This window comes from Nomia melanderi, chromosome 8, assembly GCF_051020985.1.
Source record: "Nomia melanderi isolate GNS246 chromosome 8, iyNomMela1, whole genome shotgun sequence".
Classification (NCBI taxonomy): domain Eukaryota; kingdom Metazoa; phylum Arthropoda; class Insecta; order Hymenoptera; family Halictidae; genus Nomia; species Nomia melanderi.
The window spans coordinates 13,352,266-13,379,213 of record NC_135006.1 but is presented as its reverse complement, the minus strand read 5'-3'; the positions used below and the strand labels follow the sequence as shown (position 1 = coordinate 13,379,213).

At 49.1% G+C, this 26,948-nt stretch overlaps 1 protein-coding gene across 5 annotated transcripts in view; it reads right to left on the bottom strand.

Annotated features, from left to right (window-relative positions):
- The window catches only part of hth (Meis homeobox homothorax), a 482,965-nt gene extending 458,959 nt beyond the window's left edge, over positions 1-24,006 (bottom strand). For all 5 annotated transcript variants that reach the window (XM_076370371.1, XM_076370372.1, XM_076370374.1 and 2 more), the window contains exons 1-2: positions 21,499-24,006; positions 10,559-10,818 (exon numbers count right to left, since the gene is read on the bottom strand). In XM_076370371.1, the coding sequence (XP_076226486.1) occupies positions 10,559-10,818; positions 21,499-21,513 (275 nt within the window). In that variant the 5' untranslated portion in view covers positions 21,514-24,006. The remainder of the gene's footprint in view (positions 1-10,558; positions 10,819-21,498) is intronic.
- Between the last annotated feature and the right edge of the window lie 2,942 nt (positions 24,007-26,948).

The following is a 26,948-nucleotide window of genomic DNA, read 5'->3' as shown; positions in this document are numbered from 1 at the left end:
AAGAGATCGTATCCTTTCCGTATATCCTGTAGATCCTAAAAGCGGTAATGACAGTAATACATAGGGGTCCCGGATAATTTAATGGAACAGCCACTTACAAAGTACGTATAAACAAGCGCAGCGCTTCCGCGAGCGCGTTAATTAGCTCCGGCGTAAAGTCCTTCGGAGGCGGAGGCTTCATTTTCGAGCGATCCATCCTCGCGGCGCGTCTTGCGTAATAAATTAGTCCGGCTATCGAGCGACGATATCACTGATTAAAACGCAATCAGAGACGGAACACGCGGGGAACCGACCGCCGGGAAACGGCGGGAGACATCGCGGACGGGACACGCGTGTTCGAGGAAGAAACGTGTCCTCCCGCGGGGAGGGAAATAAATTGCTCGGCGTTATCCCCTTCGAGCAGCATTCTGTGGATTCTGAGGCTTTAATTGCACGCCGATTAGAAGATACGCGAGATCCTCGGGATACCTCGCGTGAGAAAATAAAGAGATACATCTGCGCGATTCGTGTGTACAGGGTGTACCACCGCGTGTTCTTCGAAATATTTTAAGGGCTCCGCTGTGTCCGATGCTCCGACGTTTCGCAGCGGTGTCTTCTAATTGGAGAACGATGGATATCGGAATGGAGAGTGGTTTACTCGAATATTGGCCAAGGTTAGATACTGCACTGTCGGAAAAATTGTTCGTTCGACGATCAGCGAAGTTACTCGACCCTTGCGACTGGCGAGAAACGATATGGGACTAACGTGAATTCGTAACCTTACGAGTTACGAACCTTTCCTAAGGATGGGAACTGCTTTTTCTTGCGATCGTAATAATTATGAAATAATAAGGATACAAGGAGCACTGTTTATGCTAATGAACTGTGGTATAAGGATACCATGGATAATGATAGTTTGAATGAACGAGATTCATCGCGTTTTAACAACGCTGTTATTAGATCTGACCCTGACAACTGGTTTCTAACTAATCAATGAATAAGATCATCACCCAGTCGGGTTTTTTTTTTTTATCCGACGATACCAGAACATCAGCTGACGACGAATGATTCCTCCCGCGGTGCAAAGGCAGATAAACCTGCGCCATTTTTTTTTTATGACAGGTTTATGAGTGGGTCAGGGCTCAATTGGGGCCTTGCCGTGAAACCATGTGCAGTTCTAGGCGGGTATAGGTTACTAGGTCATTTGGAACAGCTGAGCGCGATGCAGTCCTTTGGGTTGTCGCTGTTCTGTGCAGCCTGAGCTAACCTCGTTTCTACGATCGCCACGAATCCGTCGAACTCGAGAACAAAATGATCGCGGACAAAACGAAAACGCATTATAAGACCTCTTTTGCGTTATACTTTCGCCGAATGACAGTGCTCGCGGGATTACTGCGTACGATATTTGTCCTTCCATCGGAGCTCATTTATTATGCCATCAAATTATTTCAATTTATACGTAAAACATCGTAAAGTTGATGAAACTTTCTTCCAGGGCAAGTATGACGAACTTGATTATCGGGACAGGCTAATGAGACATAATTATTGTTGCCACAAGAACGGGATTCATCGAATCAGCTGCGTAATTAATTTTTAATTACCGCAAAAACATCGGAGTGGGAATTATCAAGAAAAAAGGAAAGAACCTGAAAAATGAATGAATCAGTTCGATTAATATTTCATTTCTGGCCATCTGTACCTTAGAACGGACCTTTCACTGTCCGACGGCAACCAATCTGTCTCGCGCCCGCCCATTTATCTATCCAATATTACGTTCGTCGTACCTTGTTCAATTTTTCCTAACAACGAAACTTGCAAAAATTATAACACCTGAACCGCACGAAATAACTTCTCCCTTTTGGACTAATTTGATATTCCATATTAATCAAACGTGTCACTAATCATCTCTCTAAAGCACAACTTTTTGTAAATAAATTCTACATCTTGTTAATCGTTCGTTAATCTTGTTATCATCTCGATAGATCGTATTATTTAGTAATACTGCAATTGTTATAGAAAACGATGGATTTGAAAACATTTTTCCGGAATTCCATTCAACGATACGATACAGCGGATTTCGCTTCGAGCGTTTAGATAATTAATTCGACGTTATTTAACGGGTATCAAATAATTTTCTTAATACAAACGGGGAATATTTTTCACGGTTTCGTCGCGGGCGAACGAACGCTTGTTACCCACGGACCGCGGCTGCCGCGGCATTAGGAGGATCAGCGGATAAGATAAGATTAGCCGGTGCTGGTGCAACCACGTTGCAACTGGGGGATCTCACTTGTGATTTAAAGTGTACCTCGACCGAGCCACTCGAAAGCGAAACACGTAATAACTCAACATTCGATCAGTCCGATGGGTATCGGCGGACTCATTAGGGAAAAAGTATAATTTCGGTTGCACCGTTTCCCGGTAATTGCAGCCGAAAGAAATCAGCGGACGCTACGCAGTACGGCTAATCGAACGAGCCCGATAATTAATCGGCGGAGACCGAACACCCGCCTCGCCTAATTAAAGCAAAAAGAACGAGGTACAAATCTCCGAAAGATACGAGGCCGAAAATATCGCGTCTCCTCGTGACTCATTCATGCCGCGTTCATCGAGCCGAATGATGAAGCATACGCGCTGCCCGAACTTCTTTTTTCACCATTTTTCGTGTGTTTTTCTGTCTGCCTTTTTATCCTCCGTTTTTTCTCGTTTTTTGCACCGGGACGAAATCAATAACACGCGAAATTCAATATCCACGAATTTCCTTGTAAATCGTACGGGCCGATCGCGCCGATACGAGAGATTGAAAATGAATGGGCACCGGTCGGCGAAAAATGCGAAAAAGAATGGGCGCCGTTTCTATAGGATTAAATTGAATCGAATTAAAAAGACGGCCGAATATTTCAACAATCTTTCCTTTTCCGTTCGCCGGCCGTTCGCCGGGGCTAACGTTAATTAATCGACCGCCGGTGCCCCGTATAATCGTCAAATTAACGAAAATAATTCCCCGAAGAGGAACGGACGATTTCTCGGTGGCCGTGCACCGGGATGGGATGCGAGGGGGAAGGGTGAGGCCGGGGCCCCGCCTTCGAAAATCGTTCTCCGCGGCGCGAAAGAAATGTTTATGTGTCCTTAGAGGTCTCGAGACGAATCATCGAAGAAACGGTTCGGGAACCGGGACTCGGGAGGATGTGTGGTAGCGCTATGGGGGCAGGAGGCGTTGTGTACGCATGGTAGCGGGTCGCGTCTCGCGGCGTGGCAGACATAAAACGATTCGGAACGAATTTCGACAAATTGACGTGGCCGCCACGAGCAACGCGGCCTGCGAACCGAGCCGAGCTAGCGGGCTCGACAAAAAACCCTTCCCCTCGCCCTCGGAGGAGCGTTCGCTCCGTCAGCCCATGCCGCGGCCTTTCTCGAACTCGGTTTTCTCTGCGGAACATTTTATGTGTTCACACGTCCGCCGCCATCTTGGCCGAGGGACACCGAGATTTTTCGTTCGACCCGTTACACCGATTCCTCCCCCTTTCCCGCTCGAGGATAATTATAGAACGGGGCCGTGCAATTGCGGTCGTAATTGCGGAACGCCGGAGAAAGCGGAATACGAAAAAGAGAAAAAAAGAAAAGACCGGGGGACGTGTTAATTGGTGAAATTTAGAAAAATTTTTAATTGGATCGATTAATTGGCCGCCGCGGAATCGGCGTGAACCCGTCACCCGGACGTCTCGCCGGAGTCGTATAACGCGAGACTGTTAATTTGTTGCACCGGATTATCTGACGTTATTGATTCCGCGCGAAATGTACGTTCAACGTGACGGGAGTATCAACAATGTTGGACAGGTTTCTTCGTGGACAGATGATATCGGCCGCGATAATATTGCGAGCGGTGAGGCGAGCACAGCGCGTCTTAAGGTGTATTAAATTCCCGTGTGATCGCATGCATGCAAAGCGGCGGCCGGAAAAAAAAAGAGAGAAGTAACCGTGCGCAATGGTACGAGTTACTAATTAGAAACACGAAACGTTACATTTTTATTCGAGCGGAATCGGAAGGAATTTAATGGACAGTTTTCTAGTTTTCTGTAAAAGTTCATCGGCTATCCCCACGGTAATGTCTCGTCACTTGTCCCCGCGGGAAACTTATTAAGAGATAAACGTCGGGGACTGCGAGAGAGCCCGTGGAATATTCATTTTCTAATATCGCGTCTAAGGAATTCCGCGAGACCCCGGGCTAAAGAATTCCCGTGTACGTGTCCGAGTCGCTGTTCGAAAGAATTTCAGGGCAAAAATGGCCCGTGAGCAGCCGTTGCGGCCGGTTTCCCGCACAATCAGGAAAACCGCTAGATTACGGGGCCGGAATGAATGGTGCGCGCTTTAAGTGCACGTTCCTTAAGCGGTCGCGGTGCAGCAAAGTGCAACGTCGATGACAAATGACGGGTCGAAACGAGGTGTCAGAATGACGAGACCGCAGAGCGTAATGATATGATTGTTCGATGGACGCGGCGCGGAGGACGTTTGCGGTTTTGCGGTTTCCGCCCTCGACTCGCCGCCCCGCCAACCCCTTTGTCCTTGCCGACCCTTTTTATTCGTGGCCATCGACGATTTAACGCCGCGATCGATGCAATTTCCGACGTTCCTCGGATCATCAATAATTAATCCTCGTAAATATTTATCACTCTAACCCGCAAGATATATTTTCTCATGCGTGTCAATGATGGTAATCGTTCATCGAGTTCGATAGTATTCATGCTTCGTGTAACAAGATTAGTCCCCGAGATACCGTGCAGCGATATTAAAAACAAGGAGAAATTTGCAAGTTTTCCCTGAATCCGGGTAATAATTATATATTCATTAACAGGCCCATTATTACGCAGAAATAATGACTATGCAAATACGATGCGCGGCTTTAGACTTAGTTTAAAATAAAATTCATTATTGCACATAATTCGCGCGGCCATTCATCAGAACACTCGAACCGATACCTCGTCGGTACAAATGTATAATGCATTGATCGTACGGTGTCATAAATTTCGAATGTGAACGTATGCGCGCATATGTGTGAACACGCGGACTAATTGTATTAATTGACGTGCAAATGGCGGATCGATGCGCGATAGCGAGTATCTTAGAATAGTTATCCGAAGATCGGGGTCGTTAACTCGATTGAACCATTCCCGACCAGCGAAAGTTCCGGCGTAATTAGTTTACGAATATTAAACGAGCGAAGAGTTCAAATCGGTTACGAGAGGATCATCGAAATCGTTTCCACCGAAACAAAAATTACGCGAGCGCGTCCGCGGCGGAGGCATCGCCGATCGGCTCCTCCGAAGGAAGCACAATCGCGCCGTTCGATACCGGTTACCAATATCGCACACCTATAAACGAAAAACGAGAAAGCGTTCGATTCGCACGTTCCGCTATAGTTTCTCGACTATTCCCGCGATGGCCGGAAGAAAATTCTTATTGGCGGATATCGATTGACATCGTCGAATTAAAACATCGGAATGCGCGTGGACCACGGTCTCCGGGTGAAAGCGACCGTCTCGCATGGTAATTTCGTCGCGATGAAAGTAAAAACAAGCGGAACGCGTCGCGGAGATAATCGCCGATAAAGATGACAGACCGGGTATCAACCGGCGATATCGAAATTATCGAGAACCGAATCAGACCTATCCCTCCGTATCATCGACGTTCATGCAACGAATCTTAACACATTCGTTCCATAATCAGTGGCTCGTTGAACGCTTTAAAAAACGTATATGTATATACTCGAATAATTTTAGCCTCCGTGAAAATAAAGATTCTAATCGATGAAAAGTTGTGTTTTCGGCAACGCAGGTTGCACCGTCGTAATGGTAATAATTTCGTCAACATTTGTCAACGACGCGGTTCATACATCTGTACCGATCGGTAACTGACGCGCTCCGTTCGCGGAGATCACATTTCACCGCGAGCCTGAAAGGGTTAAGCGTTATCGGGAAGTCTAATAAATTCTGCGTGCGTTTCCACGAACCCGCCGGCTATTCCGCAATCGCGGCTTTCCTCGGCGGACCGCGAGAGGGAGGAAGAGGAGGAGGCGGCGGTGGAAGAAGAAGAAGAAGGAGGAAAAAAAGGAAAGAATTCCTCCGCTTTCTCGGACCGTCTCAATTACCCGCGAAGGGAAAACGCGAGCGTGTCGGCCAAATAAAACGCGCCGCAGGATCCTGTTTTTCCGGGTGGCTGTCCGGCAGCGAGCGACTGGCGTGATGTAATCAAACCGGCACTCACCAATCGATTCCATTAAACAGCGCATTAATATTCATTACCCGCTCATCTGCTGAAACGTCGCTCTAATGCACTAATTATCGTCGATCGGAAAAATAGAATATCAAACGCGGATCCGGACGCGGCGCAAGTTCACTACGCGCTCGGGCTCGGCGCGCGCGCTGCGAACGGCCGACGCACGCGGACAGATTTGCGTAAGACGTCTAATCCATAAGTGACTCGGCCAATCATATACCTTGCATAAGGATCCGAGGTCCCCGTGATTGGCAGATTCGCCTGCCCCGTTACGTCTCCGCGAACTTACGTAAAACCCTTCCGCGCGGTATGATCGTGGAACCGGCAAGAATCGCTGCGAGCAATGTCGTTTTTTTCTCTCTCTTTTTCACTTCGTCGTCTTCTTGTTCGTGTTCTTTCTCGTCTTCGTTGTCGTCGTCGTCGTCGTCGTCGTCGTCTTCGCGTTCTAGCCGAGTGGAATCGATCTTACGACGATAACGCGCAACGGTTTTAATGGATTTCGTTAACCCCTCGCCCTGTGATTCTCTTTTTACCGCGAGCACGCTGGACAAATCCACTTCGGCGTTAATTATTTCCTAGACAAAAAACGAATTCCGCGGTCACGGTACGTCTGGATTTACTTTAGCCGAGCGGCATCGATAACAAGGAGACGGTGGTTCACGCCCGACGAGCTACGTCCGTCTCGAAGTCGGCTCGACGCGTCGCGGGGAAGAATGTGGAGCAGTCGCCGACACGAGAAAACGGAAAACTGTACCGTACGTTGCGAACAAATAGAATGTACGGTGATCTCCGAGGCATCGTTTAGATTGATGAGGTTAAATTAAAACTGCCAATAACGTTTCAATTATCCACGATGTTTCGTCTCGCGAGTATACGGTTTATCCTCCGGATCTATGAATTAATTACGGAGCCTCGGGAATATTAAACAACAGCTGAAAATATCTTTCTCGCCCCGATAAGCCTGTTCCCGTTCGCCCGATAAGATTAACACGGCCGATTAACGAAATACATGCGGAAGATATTCGAAATAGCTGTTCTCCCCGAGTCCCGTCGATCTCGGCCGACGTCACATCCTCGACGTAACGCCGGTGCGTGGTCGATCGGAAGGAGTCACGTTCGCCGGCGATCACGCGACGAATCTCTCGAACAGCGAATTTCCCTTAAAAATTACATTCAATTATCCGACGCGGGACACGATAATTACCGGGGATAAAAAAGAGCCCGTACGTAACGCAGCCCGTTCCGCGTCGCTGTTACGATCGCTCTTAATCCTCGAGCGGATCGCGGAGAGCCACGGATACTTTAGATAGAGTATTCCAGCCGTTTTCAAACTCGAAAGCTATAAAACCGAGCCCATTACCATTCGTGGTCTCGGGCCATCAATCGTCTCGGGCTAACAGGATAAATCAACGCGAGAGGTCCGCGAGAGCGAGGGACCCAGTTCGACACGGCGGACTCGCGAGGAAAACGGCGACGGGTCTCGATTTCACCTGGACGACTCAATCCCGGCCGAGAACGCGGCGCGTACACGATCGGTCTGTAAACACGAGTTTATCAACGGCGGAGGAAATGAACGGGGCTAAACGCTGCACCACGGAACGGTCTCTCCGCTCTCTCTCTCTCTCTCTGTCTTCGTCCTTCTTCCATCCTCGTCCTCTTCGTCTTCCTCTTCTTCCTCTGACTCCTCCCGGGACCATTCTGAGAAAGCGCTGGAATCCGCTCCGGGTTCGGGACCGGGGCACACGACGAGTGGACAAATTACAGGGTGCGCGAAATAATGAGGCTCCCGTTCTAGGATGTGTACCAGAAATCGGGCCATCTCGCGGTTATAAATCACACGGAACACGGCCCGGCCGTTTCGTAAAACGGCCAATTGACGAGCGCACTGCCCCGCTCGACGAGGAAGCGTGCCACGATCCTTCTCGTCCCGTTCGCTCTGCCTCGAGTCGTTTCTGCGACGCAACCGACCCGCTTTTTCCGCGTCCGCGCCGATCGACGTCACGGAGATCGATCCGCGATAACGTAATCGATGTCCGGCTTATCGGGACGAGTTGAACTTGAAACGCTGCCACGATAATTGGAGGCGCTTGTACGCTGGCGGCGACGTTATCCGTGCAGCGCGGAGAACTTGCTTTCTCGAAACAGTAGAATCCGGTGAAGAGTGTTTTGATAGTGCGACTGGTACGCGCAGATTTATCCGGGGCCATCGAGGTCGTTTCGAGTGTTTCGCTGGTCGACTTAGAAGGGGGACCGTGTTATGGAGGAACCTGTAGAACCCGGTCGCCGCCTGGGGTATTCGTTCGACGGAGTCGAATGAAATAAACGAAATGGAATAACGAAACGGAATTGATCCGAGATTTTTATGAGCCATTCGGGTGATGCAATTATCACTTAATAGTGCCGGGTAAATAGATAATAGGTGTACTTTTGTGACCGAGTGTACACCAGTGTTCGGAAACTTGAAAAACAACTTAACACGTTTACGACCCGGATGGCATGATTAAAACGGACTCGACGCTAGAATTCCGGGAGACATAAAATTTTCTAATCGCCGCGCGTTGTGTACGTTGTCGCGTGTGAAATAAGGAAATCTCCCGCGACCGCGAAGGGCGCACCGTAGGACTGTCCTTATCGAATTTCGAGTTGCCCGCGGCGCGTTTATTAATCGCGGAATATCGCGCGCATTACCGTTACTCGTAATTTTGCAATCGCGTCAGGTACACCGGTCCGTAATGGAGATCGACAGTGGCGTGTCCGGGTATCGAAAACGAGAATTGCGTAACGCAATATATCCGCGGCATGATATACGGGAATTTTTAATAAACTCTTTTTAATTAAAAGTCGCTGCGCATAATCGACCGTCGATCGGAACGCCCGGGGCGAAGACGAAAAAGAGGCGAGAAAAGAATGGCGGGAAAAACCCCGAACGAGAGAAAAAGCTGGCAGAAAAAGGACAAGGAAGTGAAACACAGCGGTGCGCGTCTTTCTAAAAGTGAATTTCGCGTCGTAAAGTATAGGCCGCGTTTATTCATATGGAATGCAAAACCGCGGCCGTTGGAAAACGTGTCGATTATCGACCACGTTAACCTCGCGTTAATGTTATTCTGCTGGACGCGTAGTAAAAAGCGGCTTCGTGACGCTAAAGAAAACTGGTCGCCGCGCGCGCGGCGAAAGATCGAAAGCTGGGACGACGACGCGTCGCGTCGCGTCGCGTCGTTCGCCGCCGTTCACCGGAGAGAAATGAACGTTCGCGGGTGGTAAATCAGCCGAATTCGGCCGCGACGAATCGCGGCGAGCCGCGGGATTCGTTCGGCGCCGAGGGAAAACTTCGAGACGCCGGCGACGGGAAAACTCCGGGCGCACGAAAGAGCCGGTCGGGGGCCCGACGAATATTTAAAAACTCGCTAATCCCGCGGTGCCGAGTGAAGCGCGACGAATCGCAATGAAGAAACGAGCGCGTAACGCGTCATGAATTTTCATGTAAATCACGCGGCCATTAGGATTTATCAAACCCCCATTGTTACGCCGCATTCCGCGGCCCGGAGTTACGGGCAGATTAACAGGAAGATAGAAGAACAGCCGTATTAACGGCAACATTGAAGGATTGTTCGGTGTGTAATTGACCCCCTCCCCCGGCCGCCGACCGCCCGAGTAGCCCGCGATAACGCGGTTTTATCTTGTTTTGATTTTAGAGACCGGCTTTTATTGCGATGGGGATGGCTACACGGCGGCCCGACCGAGTTCCTTCGCGTGTAAAGCCGTCTTTTTATGGAATTATTCTAACTTCGCGATTCCCTTCTTACACCGGCGCACGATTATCGCTCCTACCCCCCCTCCGCTCCTCTTCGTTCGCCGGTTGATTACCAGCTGATTCATTATCGACCGCTATCGCGTCGAAAACACGTGCAAGGAGGCGCTAATGTCTAAAACGCAGGCTATCGTAACAGTATCGCAGGAAATACTCTTGTGCCTTTAGCTGAATACACCGATTATCTCTTTTTATACAGAGGCGAAGAGAACGGAGCCTAATAAGCAAAGACTTTAACATTTCGAGCCGACTGAGCACTTTACCCGCGGCTAGGAAAATATCGAATCAAAGGTGCTCCCAACGCGTAGCCGTACGGATATTTTCAATGACGGCTAGATGTTTTCTGCTTCGCTGACGTTGAAACAGCCTTTGGCGATCTCGTCCTTACGCAATAACAATTCAACGCGATCTATATATCCTTGTTTATACGTACGTCTGCGAATGTTGCGTAATTAAAGACAATGGAGGCGGTAATTTGATTAAGAAGTCGAGACTTACCCGTAGATCGCGTCCTTGTCGCGTTTGTGTACGTCGGGCACCGCGGACGCAGCTGCCGCGGCCGCAGCCGCGAGAACGTGCTGGGGTGGCTGCGGCGGGGGTGGTGGATACTGGGGGTGTGCTGGTCCCATACCCCCGAGGTGTGGACTGTGATGGAGGCCTGGCACCCCTCGGGCGCTCCCGTGCGGATCGTACAGCCCTGCGCCGCCGCCGCCACCTCCGCCCTCGAGGTAACCACCGTGCAGCCCGCCATCGTCATACTGCAAGGGAAACAAAGCAAAAAAGAAGGATAGGAATTAGTGTGAATTCTCGATCAATGCGCGGTTATTAACGCGGGACCTCGGCCGGCAGATGTTCCGTTTGCTCGAGGAAACAGCGAGTAGCCATCGGAACGGTGGTAATTTATGATCGTGCCAGCTAAATCGACTAATTGGTCCTTGGATCGTTAGAACGGCGAGCGGTTTCGAAGCTGCAACGTGTTATTAAACGAACGCCAGCTTGCGACTTTATAACGATAGTTCCGTGTTCTTGCGCCGATCGTCGCGAACGCGGTTTCCGTATCAACTGCACCGCGAACTCAACAAACTATACGAATACGTTTGAAACCGACCGATAAATAAAGAAAATTTCTGTCAACGCTTAACCGCCGAGAAAATCGTATATATCCTGAGCGTATCTAAATCCGTTTCTAACCAAATCCTGCACAAATTCAACGAGAAAGTACTCGCGATGCTATAACAAGATGCATGTCGCGTTTGATAGTGTTCCTGGAAACCGATAATTTTCGAATTTCAAAGTGGAGAATAAATAAAGACAACCGTAAATTCATGACGTAGTACATTAAAAAATATGGTTGGTCTTTTACACATTGTTACATATTTATTAGCCTGTTTATACGAAAAAGCGTAAGGAAAATGCCGCGATCGTTTTCCTTGAATACCAGAACGAACGCGACAAAAAGCCTATCGTGCGATAAAGATTCCGTCTGATTACGTTTTCATGAATTAACGCTTGAAGCTGTGCAATTTATGGAAATGGTCATAGACAGTTCGCGGATAACCCAACGAAATATTTCGTTGGTGTTCCGTTGCCGCGATTCTCCTGAATATTTCGTGTTCGTTCGGGGGATCGCTCAGTCTGCTCGTACGGCGCGATAATCGCGGTAAGTTACCCTCCCCCTCCCTCCCAGCACTGTTGATTAAGGCACCCACCGGACGAACAATGTCCGATATCAAAGGCCGCAAACGTGCACCTTTGTCCCGCGTCGCTTTCGCTGGGAGAATGTCACCGGTTCCGTAAATACACCGCAGGACCGATGTACGGTTCTCACCGTTTATCCTAGCCTCCATCGATTCCGCGGTTATTTAGGTAGTAAAAATAGATACCACCGTCCTTGCTTCGAGCATAGTGCGGTTCGCGCGAAAATAGGCGTGCTTTATTTCCACTGAACGAGACAGTAGATGTCAACGCGGAGAAATCCACGTAATTCAATGGGCAGAAACGTCGGTGAACACCTTCGACGGTTCGATTCTTTTTTATTCTCCTGTCTGGTCCAGCGTTTCCAACGTATTCCTCTGAAATGTTCTCGGCTAACGAAACGAGACGCAGTTCGGAACACGAATTTTAAATAAAGAACACTGCGGGGGTGTTTAATTCCCTTCGGCTCCGGGTCGATTCGACGTTAGAAATTGTTTCCTTCGTGGCCGGTCGTAAGAAGCAAGTGACGCCTCGCGAAGAAAGAGAAATTGGTACACGCCGCTAAACTGAACGATCCACCTTTGGACCACATTAACACCGAGAATCTTCGCTCGCGATCTGGGGAATTCGATCGAACGTACGATCCAAGTTTCGAGGGGCTTTAGCGGCGAAGGCACGCAGCAGTTATATCTCTCGTGCCAAATACCGGAACGAAAACTATCAGTACGCATTCGAGACAAATTGGAGTGCTTGAACACGGAATACCACCTTCGTCGATGCCGAAAATAATTGCGGTTCCGTGCGTCGCGCGGGTACGTATGCAAATTCGCGGGACTTTTAAACGCGTTATCGAGAGGAGCTCGGGGCCCTGGATCGAGGAAGTAAAATCGCACCGGATGATTGAGGCTAATTACGGTGTCGCGGTGAAACGTTAGTCGAAACTTCGGCATCGAAGCGAGCGCACAAAGGAAATGCAAATTCGAGGTGGACGCGGAATGCGAATGGACAAATTCCTGCGGTATATCGACAGGCGAGACTGAGGGCTGGCTCTCCGGCCGTGTCGGGTAGATCGCGACGGCCGCGGATCGATCGGGGAGCCAATGATTTTCCTGACTTGTCGCATCTTGTACCTTGTCACGGCGGTAATACCCCGGAAACGAAAGCACGCCGATTATTACTGCTAATTACGCGGCTCGGCCGTCGGGAGACTCGGATAGCCGGCAATTTTATCGTCGAAACAGAAGAGGAACAACGCGCGCGTAGAGAGACGAATGAAAACGATCGAAACGGAGCGAGATGGAGCAAAGAGGGGGCAGAGCGAGAGAAAAAAAAGGCAGAAGGAACAAGAAGAAAAAACAAATTCGTGGTTATCGAGGCGACACGCGTGCGGCTTTCGCGAAGCAAACAGCGAGTAGGGGGGGGACACGACGCGCACGGTAATCGAGAATCCTTAATTACGACCGTTAGCCGAGGTGACATCGCGAAAACGCTTCGAGAGAGCTGCACCGTTCGCCCCTGCCTCCCCTTCTCCGACTCTTCCAATTTCAATCGTTGTACGCGCTTCAATGACCGTACTTGCATAAGCATTTCCAGGGAACTCTGATTTCATCGTAAAAACGATGTCCGCCGTTCGACTTCGCAAATGAACCGATTCCTCGGGCATCCGACGAGGTTCGTGACATAAATGAAAGGAAGGATGTCATCATTTGTATGTGGAATTATATTAATCGATCATATAACGTGGATTGATCCCTTCTTTTAAATGCGAAAAGGAAATAATCGCCGTTTTGATTAAATTAAAATTCAATTACCGATAATTGTGTGTACACTATTAGTCGGATTAAATGGAACTTCAATTTAAGGGGGATCGGTCTGCGAGATGTACCGAAATAGGACATGCCCGACGAAACGAAAAACGAAAAAGGGAGGGGAAAGAAAAAGTAAGGGAAAAGAAACAACCGAGAGGGATTAATAATTCTCATTACCCCGGGTAACTCGTATCGAGCTACCCGGCTACTCCAATCGTTACCGCGAATGCCCGGACCGATGGTATTCGTTGATTAATCCTCAGAAGGCGAACGTACTCGACGAACCCCGGCGTCCATTTGTATTCTCAATTATCAATCTTCCGACGAATACCCCGAAACCCCGTCCGAACGACTGAAAGATTCGCTTGGCCGTTGGAAAACGACGCTCCTGAAACTCGCCGGACTAGTCTGTCAGGTGAAACCAAGAAAACACCGAGAATTCTTGAAAGAAACAGCGCGAGCAAAAAAGAGAACTCGTTAGACAATGAATTCCATTGGCAAGGAAACGTCGAACGCCCGACCAATAACTCTACGCGGCGGATCTATTAAGATATCACACCGATCGAGCGGAATATCTGAAACAGGAAAAGCCTGGAGGACGCGCGGCGACGTTGAGGCCGGATCCCAGCGGAGCGATGGCGTCCGACGTGCTCGGATCGCGGCGAAGGGAGAGGACTATTCCGGCGGCGGGAAGAGAAAAATCACGCGAAAAATTTGTTAAAAATTTGCCAGAATTGCCCCGATGACGAATCGGCCGGAATAAATTCAACAAAGTGCAGCTGCACGGCCACGATGAAATATTCATAACGCAATTAAAGGCGGACGACGACGGAACGGGCGATCCTCGCCGGCTCTCCCGCCGGAGCGAAAGTCGCGGCGCGCGAATCATCGATCCGGAGGATCCTCGGGAACGAGGAACGCGGGCTGCTCGTTTACAAGCGGATAGGTCAAGGCGAGTGCGCTTAAACGCCCTCGATATAAATCACTGGCCGAAGAAAGCCGGAAAAGGGGGGCTCTGGAAGACGTGGATTCCCTTTCCCGATCAATACCGCCGTCCATCACGCGGAAGTATAAATCGACAAATATTCGTCGACCGTGCACCTCAAAATGGCGGAGAAATAAATCGAAGATCGACGCGATGCCGTCGGCGGGAATTGGATTCCTGATGAGCATCGTGCGATACCGGCGTTTGTTCGCTTAATAAATGTATCCTGACATTTTTGTCGCGTTTAACCCTCGAAAGTTGTTATTAGAGAGAAGGTTGGCGTACGAGAATTGAGATGTTTCATAATAACGTAATCGTAAATGATATATTATTAAAACAACATTACGTGTGGTATTAAAATAATAATCTTGCGGAGTGAAACTTCACTAATGACAGCTTTGGTATGGGAGAATTATCGGTAAAAGAAATTTGGAGTACAGGTGGTAGTTGCGAAGAGGCTTTACGAGACTTTTCTGCGGGTTCGATTCCTTCGGAGAAAATGTACTGATTATAGTGTCAGAGTTTTTGTATGAGCAATTGTAGATCAGCGCATGATATATAGAGAAAATGAATACCTCCAAGTAGTCCACAATGTTGAACTTATTAAAATTCCTCGGGACTCGGTACGTCAATTAACAAGTAACATTTTCAGGAAGGAATAACCTGTCGAGAGGACTGTGCGCGAGTACCTCGTGAATTACCATATTTACGGCCCGATTCGTTCTATATTATTCAAACGTATTCGTCGTTTCAAGATAAATTCTATATGCCTAAAAAGCATCGATTACGCGAGGAACTGTAATCGCGGTTTCTTTCAAGGGCAAAAAATCGATCGCGGTTTCATTACAATTTCATGTACTTAGTAACGCGTAATTTATTCATCGGCCGGGATAACGTATTGTATAGGCCCCAAGGTTCCGGAAAATCAGATCATTAGTAGATCGCGGACGTATAAGCGGTCGCACAGTCCTCTAAACTAGTTTCGGTTCGGTGAAACCGAACAGGAAACGATGCCGTTTACTTCATTAAATCCGTAAGGTTCCCACCGTGTCCGTCGATCTTGTCCTAAAAACGTGGCTCGCCGGCCGAAAGGACGCTGAAGCGGGAGGAACGATAATCGAAGAAACGGAACGACACGAAACGGTCCCATTACGGCGAAACGGCGCGGATTTCGGTTCGGTGGGAAAGCGGCCGATCAATTTGTTCGAATTAATATCGGGTAAATACGCGCTCCTCGGATAATTGATTATTAATCGTTCCGCGCGACGGCATGAGAATTTATACGGGGAGAACCAGTTGTGAATGGAGCCTAAGGTCGGTCGGCCTCTCTTCGAGCCCTGCTAGCATCGCGGAGAAACATGGCTGGGATTCTGGGAGAAAGAAGCTGGAAAGAACGACAGAGACGGGGAGAAAGAGTGGATGGACAGAGAGATGTGGAGGGAGAAAGATAGAGCACCGGTGACTGTTCGTTACTTTCTGATTGATGTCGACATTTGGAAAACATTGCGACGTACACGCATGCACCGGGGCCGCGCCATGTGCCTCGCCTATCTCGAGGACGCATCGTGCACCGGCCCCGCTTTATCGTACGCTCTTTTTCGAACGGCTCGTCGATTTTAGGGCTCGAATCGCGCCAAGATTCGACGATACCGGGGACCCACCTAGCCGGACGTTCCGCCTTCCGGGCTACTTGCGCGGTTCGCTCCAATTAATTAAACTGTTCGGCTATATTTTCGCTGCGAATGGTCCCTGTGGAATTTGCTTCATTGTTCTCGTTCGTTTTAATAAGCGATGCATTTGGATCGACGAAGATATTGTAGTAACTGTAGGAAAGCTTTCGGAGTGCCTTCCGATGACGAAAGTAACGTTTTAATTGTAATATTCGGGTAAATAATGGAGTTTCCGTGTTAATCACGGTTGACGACATGTACCATGGTATGTTAGGTTATGTAAGTTTACGCTGGTAAGGTACATTGTCAGCTTTTATAGAAAATTGATTTTACTGTGGAAATCTATTATCACTTGGAGAGAGTGAATATTGTATGGTTAAAGTAGAAGCCACGAAAATTCTATGAAATTGAAGTAGTACGGGAGTTAAAGCGGAAAATGAATGTATAGATTCGTTGTGGTAATTATTCTTTGAGAGTTTCTGCGAGTGACAGATGTCGAGGAAATGTGATCGCAGAAAATCTTGTCAATCGTCTGTGTCCAACAGTCAACGTGTCAACGCTTCGCATCTTTGTTATATTATACAAATATTTTGTAAACAGGGTGCGATGCGTGCTAATAGAGGCAGAAGAAAGAAATATGAAAACGTGTTCCGTGCAGATTTCTAGAAGACTAATACCCGATACCATCTGAACGTCCATAGCACTTAATCATCTGGTTCGTTCGTTACGAATTCAGTTTTGGGAACGGTTCCACGAGTAATTGCGCTTCAAAGAGGGCAAGACAGAGTCCTAGCGTTCGATCGAACGAAGATACGCGACGTTCCGAGAACTCGGTGCACGTTTCGACAGAAAATTCCAAGGACTCTCGAAATATACCCCGAAGCCGCGAATACCACCTCGCCAATAATTCACGGGTACACTAAAATAGCGAAATATTCCGATACTTTCTGCGGCCGGATCGAGAATCCCGGCGAGGAAAGTGACAAACAGAAATTCCGGACCCGCAACTTTCGATCCCGACGAATCACACATGAGCCACATTCCGTTTTCCTCGGCCCGTTAATGTACCGTTACCGAAGATCCCCCGACCCGCTGAAAGGTGACCGAAATACAAGAAAAAAGAGGAGCGAGAAAGGAAGGAGAAGAAAAGGAGGATAAGAGAAAAAAAAGGGAGTAAAAATCCGTCTCATCGAGCACACGGCGAATAGAACGACGAGAAATCGATACGACTTTAATCCTGGCAGGCTAAAGGCCGATATCCGCGGCAATCGGGAGAGCGAAAGTGATTGATGGATACCCATAAATACATAATCACGGCTCGTTCGTGGTACAGCGGTGGACAAAAATCGACGCTATTCACCGGCCCAAGAATTTTTAATCCTGGTAACGGGCTCGCGTACACTTTCATTTTTTTTCTACCGCGTCTCGCTCCTATTCACCATTTTTCTTCGAGGCACGAAAAAGTACACGAACGAGGGAAACATTCCGAAAATTCGTGTAATTATCCTGTCGTTGCTTCACGATTCACGGCCCCTTTCATTACGACGCGCGTTCCAGTTTCCCATCGATACGTTCAAGCCTTCTTATTCGAACGCGCGACGCATCGACGATCTGGAGCACGGAAATGTATAATAACCGCAACAATCGCGCAATATTTTGTCAGTTTATCGCACAACCGGATGACCGACGATCAATTCTATCGTCGTTTCAAGCACCTTCCCGTTATCGCCCGCGATTCTTTTTAACGCGATTAATTCGAAGCGACCGCCGATGATCGAAATAACTCAAGAGCACGGAACTTTCAGTCGGCTCGAAACTGAACAGTGGATTACTGTCATTGATGGGAATCGACGGAGAGGCGAAGTAGCTAAAAACTATTCGCCGCCACTTGTCATCGTCGAGAAGAAGATCGTGCTCCGAACGATTCACTTCGAGAGGATCGAACAAAACGAGCTCGGTTTCCGAAGAACGCTCGCGGGGCCGCCGAAAAAGGGGCCCAACAAATTTTTTCGGCTTCGAGAGGAACATTCGTTCCGACCGAGTCCCGCGCGCGGGTCATCAGGATGCGTGTACCATTAAATTACCGGCGAGACGGCGAATATGGCCGAGAGTATGTTCGCCGGTGCCGGACGCGTCGCGCGGATCACACTTTCGCGGTGTCCGGTAGTTTCGAGAGATTCCGCACACGAAACGTGTTCCGTTAACGACGCTACAACGAGACCTCTTGTCTAGTAGAAAACAGCGACTACGGCGTTTCACAATCACTTTTTCGACGAAAAAAAACGAGACGATCACTTCCCGAACCGCACACTAATGCCGCTTGACATTCGACGCGGATCAAACCCGGGAAAAAGAACTTTCACTTTCACGAGCATGGCACAGAGAATAATCGACATTATAGAATTCGGTGTTCAAACGATACTTATATCTCATTACAACGATACGCTTGAATCGTCGGTGAAATCGTTAGTCTTTCAAATGGCACGTCATTTTCGGAGCACTGTTTAACACTGACGAATTCCTCGTGATACACGTATATCGGGAATTATACACAGACGGTTGTCCACAAATGTCCTACGGCTAAAATTAACGCTAACGTATCGTGCAACAAACAACGTACGAATGTTCGATTACCAAGTTACAACGAAAATATGAAACGCAACGGGAACGTTGCACTTATCTTCGCATTACAATGCGTCGCCGCCTTTTATCGACGCGAGTCTGATATCCACGTGACGTTCAATTTGTTGTAGATCAAATATCCCGATTTTCCTCGTTTATTCTCTAGCTGCACTGATTCTCCCAGTTGGTTCGTTTGGAGCACGATCCTTATTCGACCGAACCAAACGGAGTATTGCCGTATCGCATTTCAAATTTATTTTATAACTCTTCAATGGGGCATTTATGACATTTTTATCTCATCGCATCTGTTTTAATTCCATGCGTAGAACATTCTAACGAATCGTAAAGAACCGAAATTTTCCAGGAAAACCCTCGGAAAAGGAGAACTGCGAAATCGTCGGCGACAAGAGTGAAGTTTTTGGGGCAAATAGCGGCTCACCGAAGAAAACGTAAACAATTCGGTCGAGATATGGACGTCGCCGGTGAAGAGAAGGCCGTCGGTACGCGTCTCGACGCGTCGTCAGTCGAAAATCGACGGGGCACGCGAGCGATCACCGGTTATCGGCGATCTCGTAAAGCTCTTTATCGGCGGCGATACCGTTTTCACTTGGCCGGGGCTCAATAAAACCGTGAACCGTTGGAATTCGAAAAACCGAGCGGAAAACCCGGGCCGGCATTAAACCCGATAATATTGTATCCGATCGGAAATTGTAACGCGATCATCGACAGAATATTCACTGTACGCGCGCCGCGGAATTTCACTTTGATAAGCTATCAGCCAGTTTTTACCGGTGACAATGACTTTCCCCACTGTTCACGGGCGTCGCGCGCGCTCAACGAAATACATACCGTGTCCGTTCGAATATTCAATTCGTCGGAGCACTGGTTCCTCCAGACGAATTCTCGCGCGAACACTTTGCCGGGATTGATCGGAGGAACCCGAGGAACACGACACTTCAACTTTGCGACACACGAAGGAAACTAAAAGTCGGAGTAAAATGCAGTTTAAACCGCTGTAGATCTCGTTGGATTACCATCCAGCGATGCGGAAAGAATAGATTAGCTTATCTCGGTTGTTTAACGTCGAAGTCGAATAGAATTTAAACTGTGGAAAAATTAATTACAATTATTCTTCGTTAATCACCGAGTAAGTAATCGCTTTTAATTTGTATGCTCCCAATGGGAAACGTTGATCGTGGATACCAGATCAAATACGAGATACGGACAAGTATCGGATCCTCTGGATGGCGTCCGACGGACAGTCGAGATCCAGTGTTAAACTCGTTCCGTGCACCAAGTTTTTCCATGGGAGGATTAAAACTACGATAACCAGCGAAACAACGTTAAGCAGTGGCTCGGAATCGAAGAATCGTTTCAAGAAAAATCCTCGGGCTTCAATTTTGTTTCACACTTCGAGCTACCGTCGTGTAAATGAAACGCCGATCAGACGATCGTTTCGGGTTGTTCACCTCGACACGCTGCTCGTGAACTTCCTCGTAATGATTTGGAGTACTACATGACACTAGGAAAGAGTTTGGTAGTCGACGCACGGACTTCGATGAAAATCGAGTGCGACCCGCGTTCAGAATGGAATACAGTGCTTATGAATCGTACTCCGATACAACGATCGGACATCGATGCGTGCGACGGATTGCTACTACCAGGTCATCAATTAAGGTGAAATTCCACGTAAATAACAAAGTCCTTTTCAGGTTGGACATGACATTGCGTACGGTGCTGTGTACAAATCGGTCGAGTGAACCAATCAGCCTCGGCTAGACGTCACGTGGATTCAAAGCACAAAAACTGATTTCGCGCGAAGAACTTTTCGTATAATTCGAGGATGAACGTGGAACTTTTTAGAATACTTCCGTAAGGCGAGTAAACGTTCGTAGGATAATTGTAATCATTTGTTTAACCTTTGCTCAATACAGAACAGCTAGCAGCGTCGACCGACGGACTCGAATTTCGGAGTTAACAAGACGAAACACTTGTACCGTCGTATTCCATTTCTGCGAGTTGAATATTTTCTATGAAACTGCAACGAAGCACTGGGAATTATTCACACTCTTCTCGGAGGAAGCAATCATTTGAAAATTGAAGACGCGAGAATACGTTGCAGCACAGAACGTCCGAATGGTTCCGTTACAAGAGCAGAGAAGAATTTTCTTTTGGCTACGTTCACCGTGTACATTAATCCTGCCATTATGCGTTCCTCGAGTGTTCTCCGACCGAATCATGTATCCACTTTTTCAACACTAATACAATCGTTTCCACTAAATCATGTTCCCATTTATCCGAAGGTGCCTCCATAATCGAAACGCTACAAGAGAACAGGTACCAATTTTCCCCTATCGTCCCGGCATCGTTTCGAACTCACTAAACCACCGACCACAAAGTAAGCTCCAGCGTGTACTCCCAACAAGACACTCCGTCACATTAGAGAATCAAATAAAATCCCTCGTCTGCGCCGAGACAAAAGAGCCTTCCTATGCACTATCAGAAATCCCCTAACCCTGTCTCGCGACGACACATCCGGCGAAGATACTCACGATCCACCGAAGACTATCAGCGTCCGTCGATCGCTCGCGGCGAAAGAATCGGCGAGAAACGGGCGGAAAGACGGAACAAGGTAAAAAAATAAGGAAACCAACGTACCCTTGGCTGCGCCATGAACGCCCTGGCCGCGCCGGGGAACTCTGCGTGCTGAGCCACCGTAGCGGCTGTATTTTCCCACAATATAAAGCAAGTAACACTTCACTCACACACCGTTTCCCTCACTGGTCTCGCCCGATCGCGACGATGATCGGTGGTTGGTATTCACCCTTGCGCGCCGCAACCACAGACACACGGCACAGGGGGACCGGAAGAGGATAGAGAACCGAAGAAGTGCGCGCGTTGGGGAACGGCACACGCAACCCGGGGCCGTCGGGCGGTCAGACTGTCCTTGGCTGGACGACAGAGAGCCGCGTTGCGACGACGATGTTGTCGGGGCCCAGTGGTGCACACGGTTCACCGGCCGACGGCTTGGAGAACGACGACGACGACGACCGGCCACTGCCTGCTGCTCGAGCGAGGGTGGAGCGTGGTAGTTCCGTCGGCCCTCGACGATCCCCGGATCCGGAGTCGAGTGGCGACGAAGACGTTGGTCACACACGACGATGAGATCGGAGGCGAGCGTCAGCAGAGCTCGGGACGCGTGCTGGAGCGCTGCAGGAGGACCACGGCTACGGCCGGACACACGTGCTTCCTCATCGTACCGTACACCGGTTGTCGCACCACGCCGGAAGTTAGCCTGCTGACCAGCAACTGTACGAGCGGTTCGGTGTCAGTACCGCCGCGACATTATATCAAACGCGTCCACTCTTTCCTTTCGGTTCTCAGTGAAGCACGTGGCTGGCTCTCATAAAGGCGGCTGGATCTGGCCCCTGTTGCTCCTTATTTCACTCGAAGCGTTCCGATTCGGCGAGGAAGAAATTGTGATCGGAGCGCGCGGCACCCGGTGGTCCGCGGGGTGCACGATTGCGCGCGTAATTCGAAAACGTTGACGCGGATAAACCCAGCCGACGGACTGAGACTCGCGGACTTCACCCCAGTACTCGGATACGACGATCACTGCGTAACCACGTACCTCGTGTATCACGGATCTAGGCTTCGCTCTCTCTCCCTCTCTCTCTCTCTCTCTCTCTCTCTCACTCTCTTTGTCTCTGTCTGTTTCTTGTTCTCTTTACCCTTCGATCTTTCTGTTTCGTTTGTCCACTAACCGAATTGAGCGCGCTCGATCGCACTGTTTCACACGGAGCAAGGTGACACGGGGGTGGGCCGGTTGCTCGATCTCCCCGGGTGTCCCGACGGGAACGAAAGGAACGGTGAACCGAAGGAAGAAAAGAAATACACCAGACGGCCTGCGCGACGGTCACTGACGTAGCACGGGGTTTACATCCTTCTCGTGATTGGCGCGAAGTCAACAGTGTTGCCTACCGTTTCCACTCGCGGCGGGGTTGTAACGGAGGTGACACACGGCGTGCGATTCGCGGCGCCCGGAATTGCAACGATGATCGAGGGAGGTATGAATCCTCTCGTGTAAACACTGTGCACCGGGATAAACGACGAAGACGACGACGGCCAATTGATTTCTTGTTGCGCGCAGACTGCGTGGTCCCGATTTGCGGCGTGGCGCACCGTCGAGCTCCACTGGCACGGTTAAACAACAAAGCTCTGTCCACACTGTGCCTCCGTTAAATCCGTTGTCGATGGGGGATGCGCTCCCTGAGAGCTGGTCCGTGCACCGCGGCCTGTAGCGAGTATGCCGGAGCGACGGTGATGCGGCGTTGCCACTAGCGAGCACTCAGATGGGTCCCGCGCTCCGATAGATCCCCGAGGTTGCCGTTCTAGTTTCCACTAGTGGCCACGATTGATCACACACGATTGGGAGAGATGCAGGCGGGGGTGTCGGGGTGGGTGGTCCCGTCGTATATATGTATGTGTATGTTTGTATGTGTGTGTATATATATGTGTGTGTACATATATATATACAAGTGTACGTATATATATGTATGTATATGTGTATATATATATATAAATAATTATTTATATATATTTATATGTATGTAATCACTTTCGATAAAAACGTCGGAGGTGTAATAGACGCGGCGGAAAACACGATCGGTCTCGAAGCGAAAAAAAAAAACGGGCGGGCACACACCGCGCGCGTCGTTCGACGACACCGAAAAGCAGTCGCGTCACGGCCGTATACAAGAAGAAGCGCGTTCCTCCTCGCGGCGATTACTGAACGAACGGAACGGACGAACGAACGAGCGAACCAACCAGCCGACCGGTCACGCACGCTGAGGAGAGAGAAGAGGTGACGCGCGAGAGAGCTGTCCGCGAGACACGGCGGGCGACCCTCCTCCCTGACCGTAACTACTACTGCGTGTGCCACTCGTAACTCCGGCGGACAGAAGGTGGAAGGTCGGTGTATATGTTGTGTGTGCTGTGTGCGCGCGGGCCGGCGGGCAAAGGCAGCCACGGGAATATGCGTGTTTCGAAGTTCTTCCCCCACGAAAAAGCACCGGGCAAGAGATATTCCACGGGTAAGAGAAGAGCGGACCGAAGCGAGCGTGGAGAGCAGCGCCTAGCGCGGTTTTAGATCCTGCGCCGTCCGCAGTCGTTCGCCAACTGTCAATCAGCGCCGCGCTACGCCAAGGAGTGGGAGGCGCGCGGTCACGCCCACCGAACGCGGCCAATACGTCCCGTGGCCCCGCCCACATCCCCACCACACAACTGCGAACGCAGCGCTCCTACGGCGAGACCGCGAACCACGGGATTCTCCGCCATCGCTACACCACTACCAACGAGACCGTCGACGGACTACGACGACGACGACGACGACGACGACGACGACGACGGCGACGAGAGACCGACGAACCCTTCGGACGGTAGCGGGCTCGAGAACACCGCCTTCCGTTTCTGCGCGAGAGGAAAACGGAAACGGCGGAATCGGAGTTTCTATGTTGGCCGCGTGTAGCGGCTGACACGGGCGATCCTCGACGGGATTGGGAACCTGTATCGTAATAACGGGTGCCGGTGTCGTATCGGTGTCTGTTTTCTTTCGCTTTTTATTGCATCGAAATAATTGTGATCGAAATCAAGGTGGAAAAATGTAGATATGATATCGTGGTTATTTACTGTAACACCGGCGTTTCGTTGTTGATTTACTGATATTATTATCAGTGGATTTTTCTTGCATAATTATTGTTGAATCGGAGCGATGCTGTTGGTGTCACCTGACAAAGACGTGCAATTTTGGGAGAATTTTATTGTCGTTGGATCTTATCCAACTTCAACGTTTTTCTACTTTTCTTAGTTGTATATTGATTTGTCTAGATGAGTAGTTTTTAAATTGGAAACTCTGGTTGCTCTTCCTGTTGTTGTTAATTGGTCACTGCAGTTTCGAATTATGTATGCCTAAAGCAATAAAAGACCGAAATTTAGGTAAATTAATTGGGCGCCGATGCATTGTACCATAATTGGGTTTGTTTCAATTCCGCCCCGAAATTATTCTATTGTTTACGCATTACACGTTTTCCTCAATAGAAGACTAAAATTCAAATTAAAAAATACGCACGATTTTCAAAAACTGAACTCGACATTTCAAACCTTGATACTATAGAAATCGCATTTCAATATACCAAAAATGTCGATATACATGAATTTTGTACACATCAACACAAAATCTATAATCTCAAATCCACAATGAAACACGCGTCTCCTCTACTCTAAATAATCAAAATTCCCATCTGCCCTCCTTCAATAATCACAATCTTTGAATCTCTTAATTATCAATCCTAATGAAAAAATATACATAAAAATGCATCGCGTTCAGTTCAAACATTGACGACACAAACTTCGACGCCTCCAGTGTTAACTGTCCGTTGGACGTCAGTTTCCGCGTGCGTTCCGCCCCGCGTAGCCGGACGCGGTCTGCTCCCTGAAATTTTCCGCGTGCCTTTGCCAAGCTAGAAACCCCAGAAATAGTAGAATAGGCAGGGACACATCTTGGCAAAGAGCTGGCCGCTCGCTGGCCACTCTTAAATAATGCATCCGATGATCCTGACAAATAACGGCGTTCCGCTAAATGCTGGCCGTCGGACGGCTCGTTGGCCGCCTTCGATCCGCCGTACGTCATCCGGGAGCGCGCGGAAAGAAGCCGGGAACGGGAAAAAGTGGATCGCGGGCCGTCGATCGTTTCCGACCCCTGTGTTTCGTTGCTCGCCGCGGGGGGTTGACGGAAAGCTCGTCGCGCTAAATATCGTCCCCTTTCTTCCAGTTTCTTTTCCCCTTCTCCCATCTCTTCGTCCTCCGTTCCTCGTCTTCCCGACTTCTTTGTCTTTTTTTCCCTTCACTGACCCTTCCTTCCGTTATTAATTGAACGCGTCTGGCCGCGGGACGGCCAGCCAGCGGCGGTGGTCGATCGAGCTTTGAATGAACCGAACGAACAGCTGACTCCACGCAGGAATTGGGTCGCGAACGTGCGGTTTCGAACTTTGAATGGTATTCGGCGTTGGGTGAGTAATAGCGACAGGAGGCGGCGGAGGCGGAGGAGGGCAGGGAGGCGGCTGTCACCGACATCACTCAGTGTCTCCCTCCTGGCGTTCACTTCGCTCGATTTTATGACTCTCTCATCCCTCGCCCCCGCGCACTTTCACCCCCCGTATGGCCGCCGACGCCGACGCCGACGCCGACGCCGCCGACGCAGCCGCTGCACGGCCCGCACACGCGTCGTCTCCCTTTCGATTCCGCGCGATGCGATGTCGCGAATCGCCGCGTAGGCCCTTTCTCTTCGTTCTTCATCCCCGTTGGTTTCTTTCGTTTCCCCCGTTCACGGGAGATCGAAGGACACGCTAGCTTGGAGGGACATAAAAGGATGATGCTGGCTAATGTCCACAAGGATTAAGCATCTTCCCACTATGTCGGATAAAACAAATGAAACATTTTCCTCACATTCTTTGACGGTTCAACAGTTTAGAGACATAATTCCGAAGGACTTAACGGATCGGACAAGAAAGCTATATGTTTCGGAACATAGCTGTATCGCTGTGGTTCGCAGTCCTTCGCAGTCTTCGTAATGTGCTCTATTCTTGAATTGAATTATTTTAAGCTTGTCGTATTTTTAGTTAATATCTTAAAGAAATCCTAGTGGAATTTCATTGAGGGTGAACCGGAAGACGACTAGTTTCCTTACATCTCCGACATACTGTACTGCAGTACCCTTGATTTTTCGGTTATTAATTATTTTAGAAACGGTGCGAACGTTATCATGTCGTAGTCTGGGTGTTTTAATCTCTTAAACGAACGCGCCGCCTTGCATTTGCGTCACGATGTAAAAAGCAAATTCTTGCGAGATTAAAATTCCGATAAAATAAATCCCTGGATCAATGAAATTCTATAGTGTCGAATTATAATAATCCTCCGTTCGAGGAAATTTACACGGTCGTTAATCTAACAGTCAACGCGATGAGGGACAGCGTCACGTGGTCGTCGTAGCGGCAATTAACATTGTCGAGACAATTTCAAGGCGCCAGACCGATGGAATACTTATTTACCAT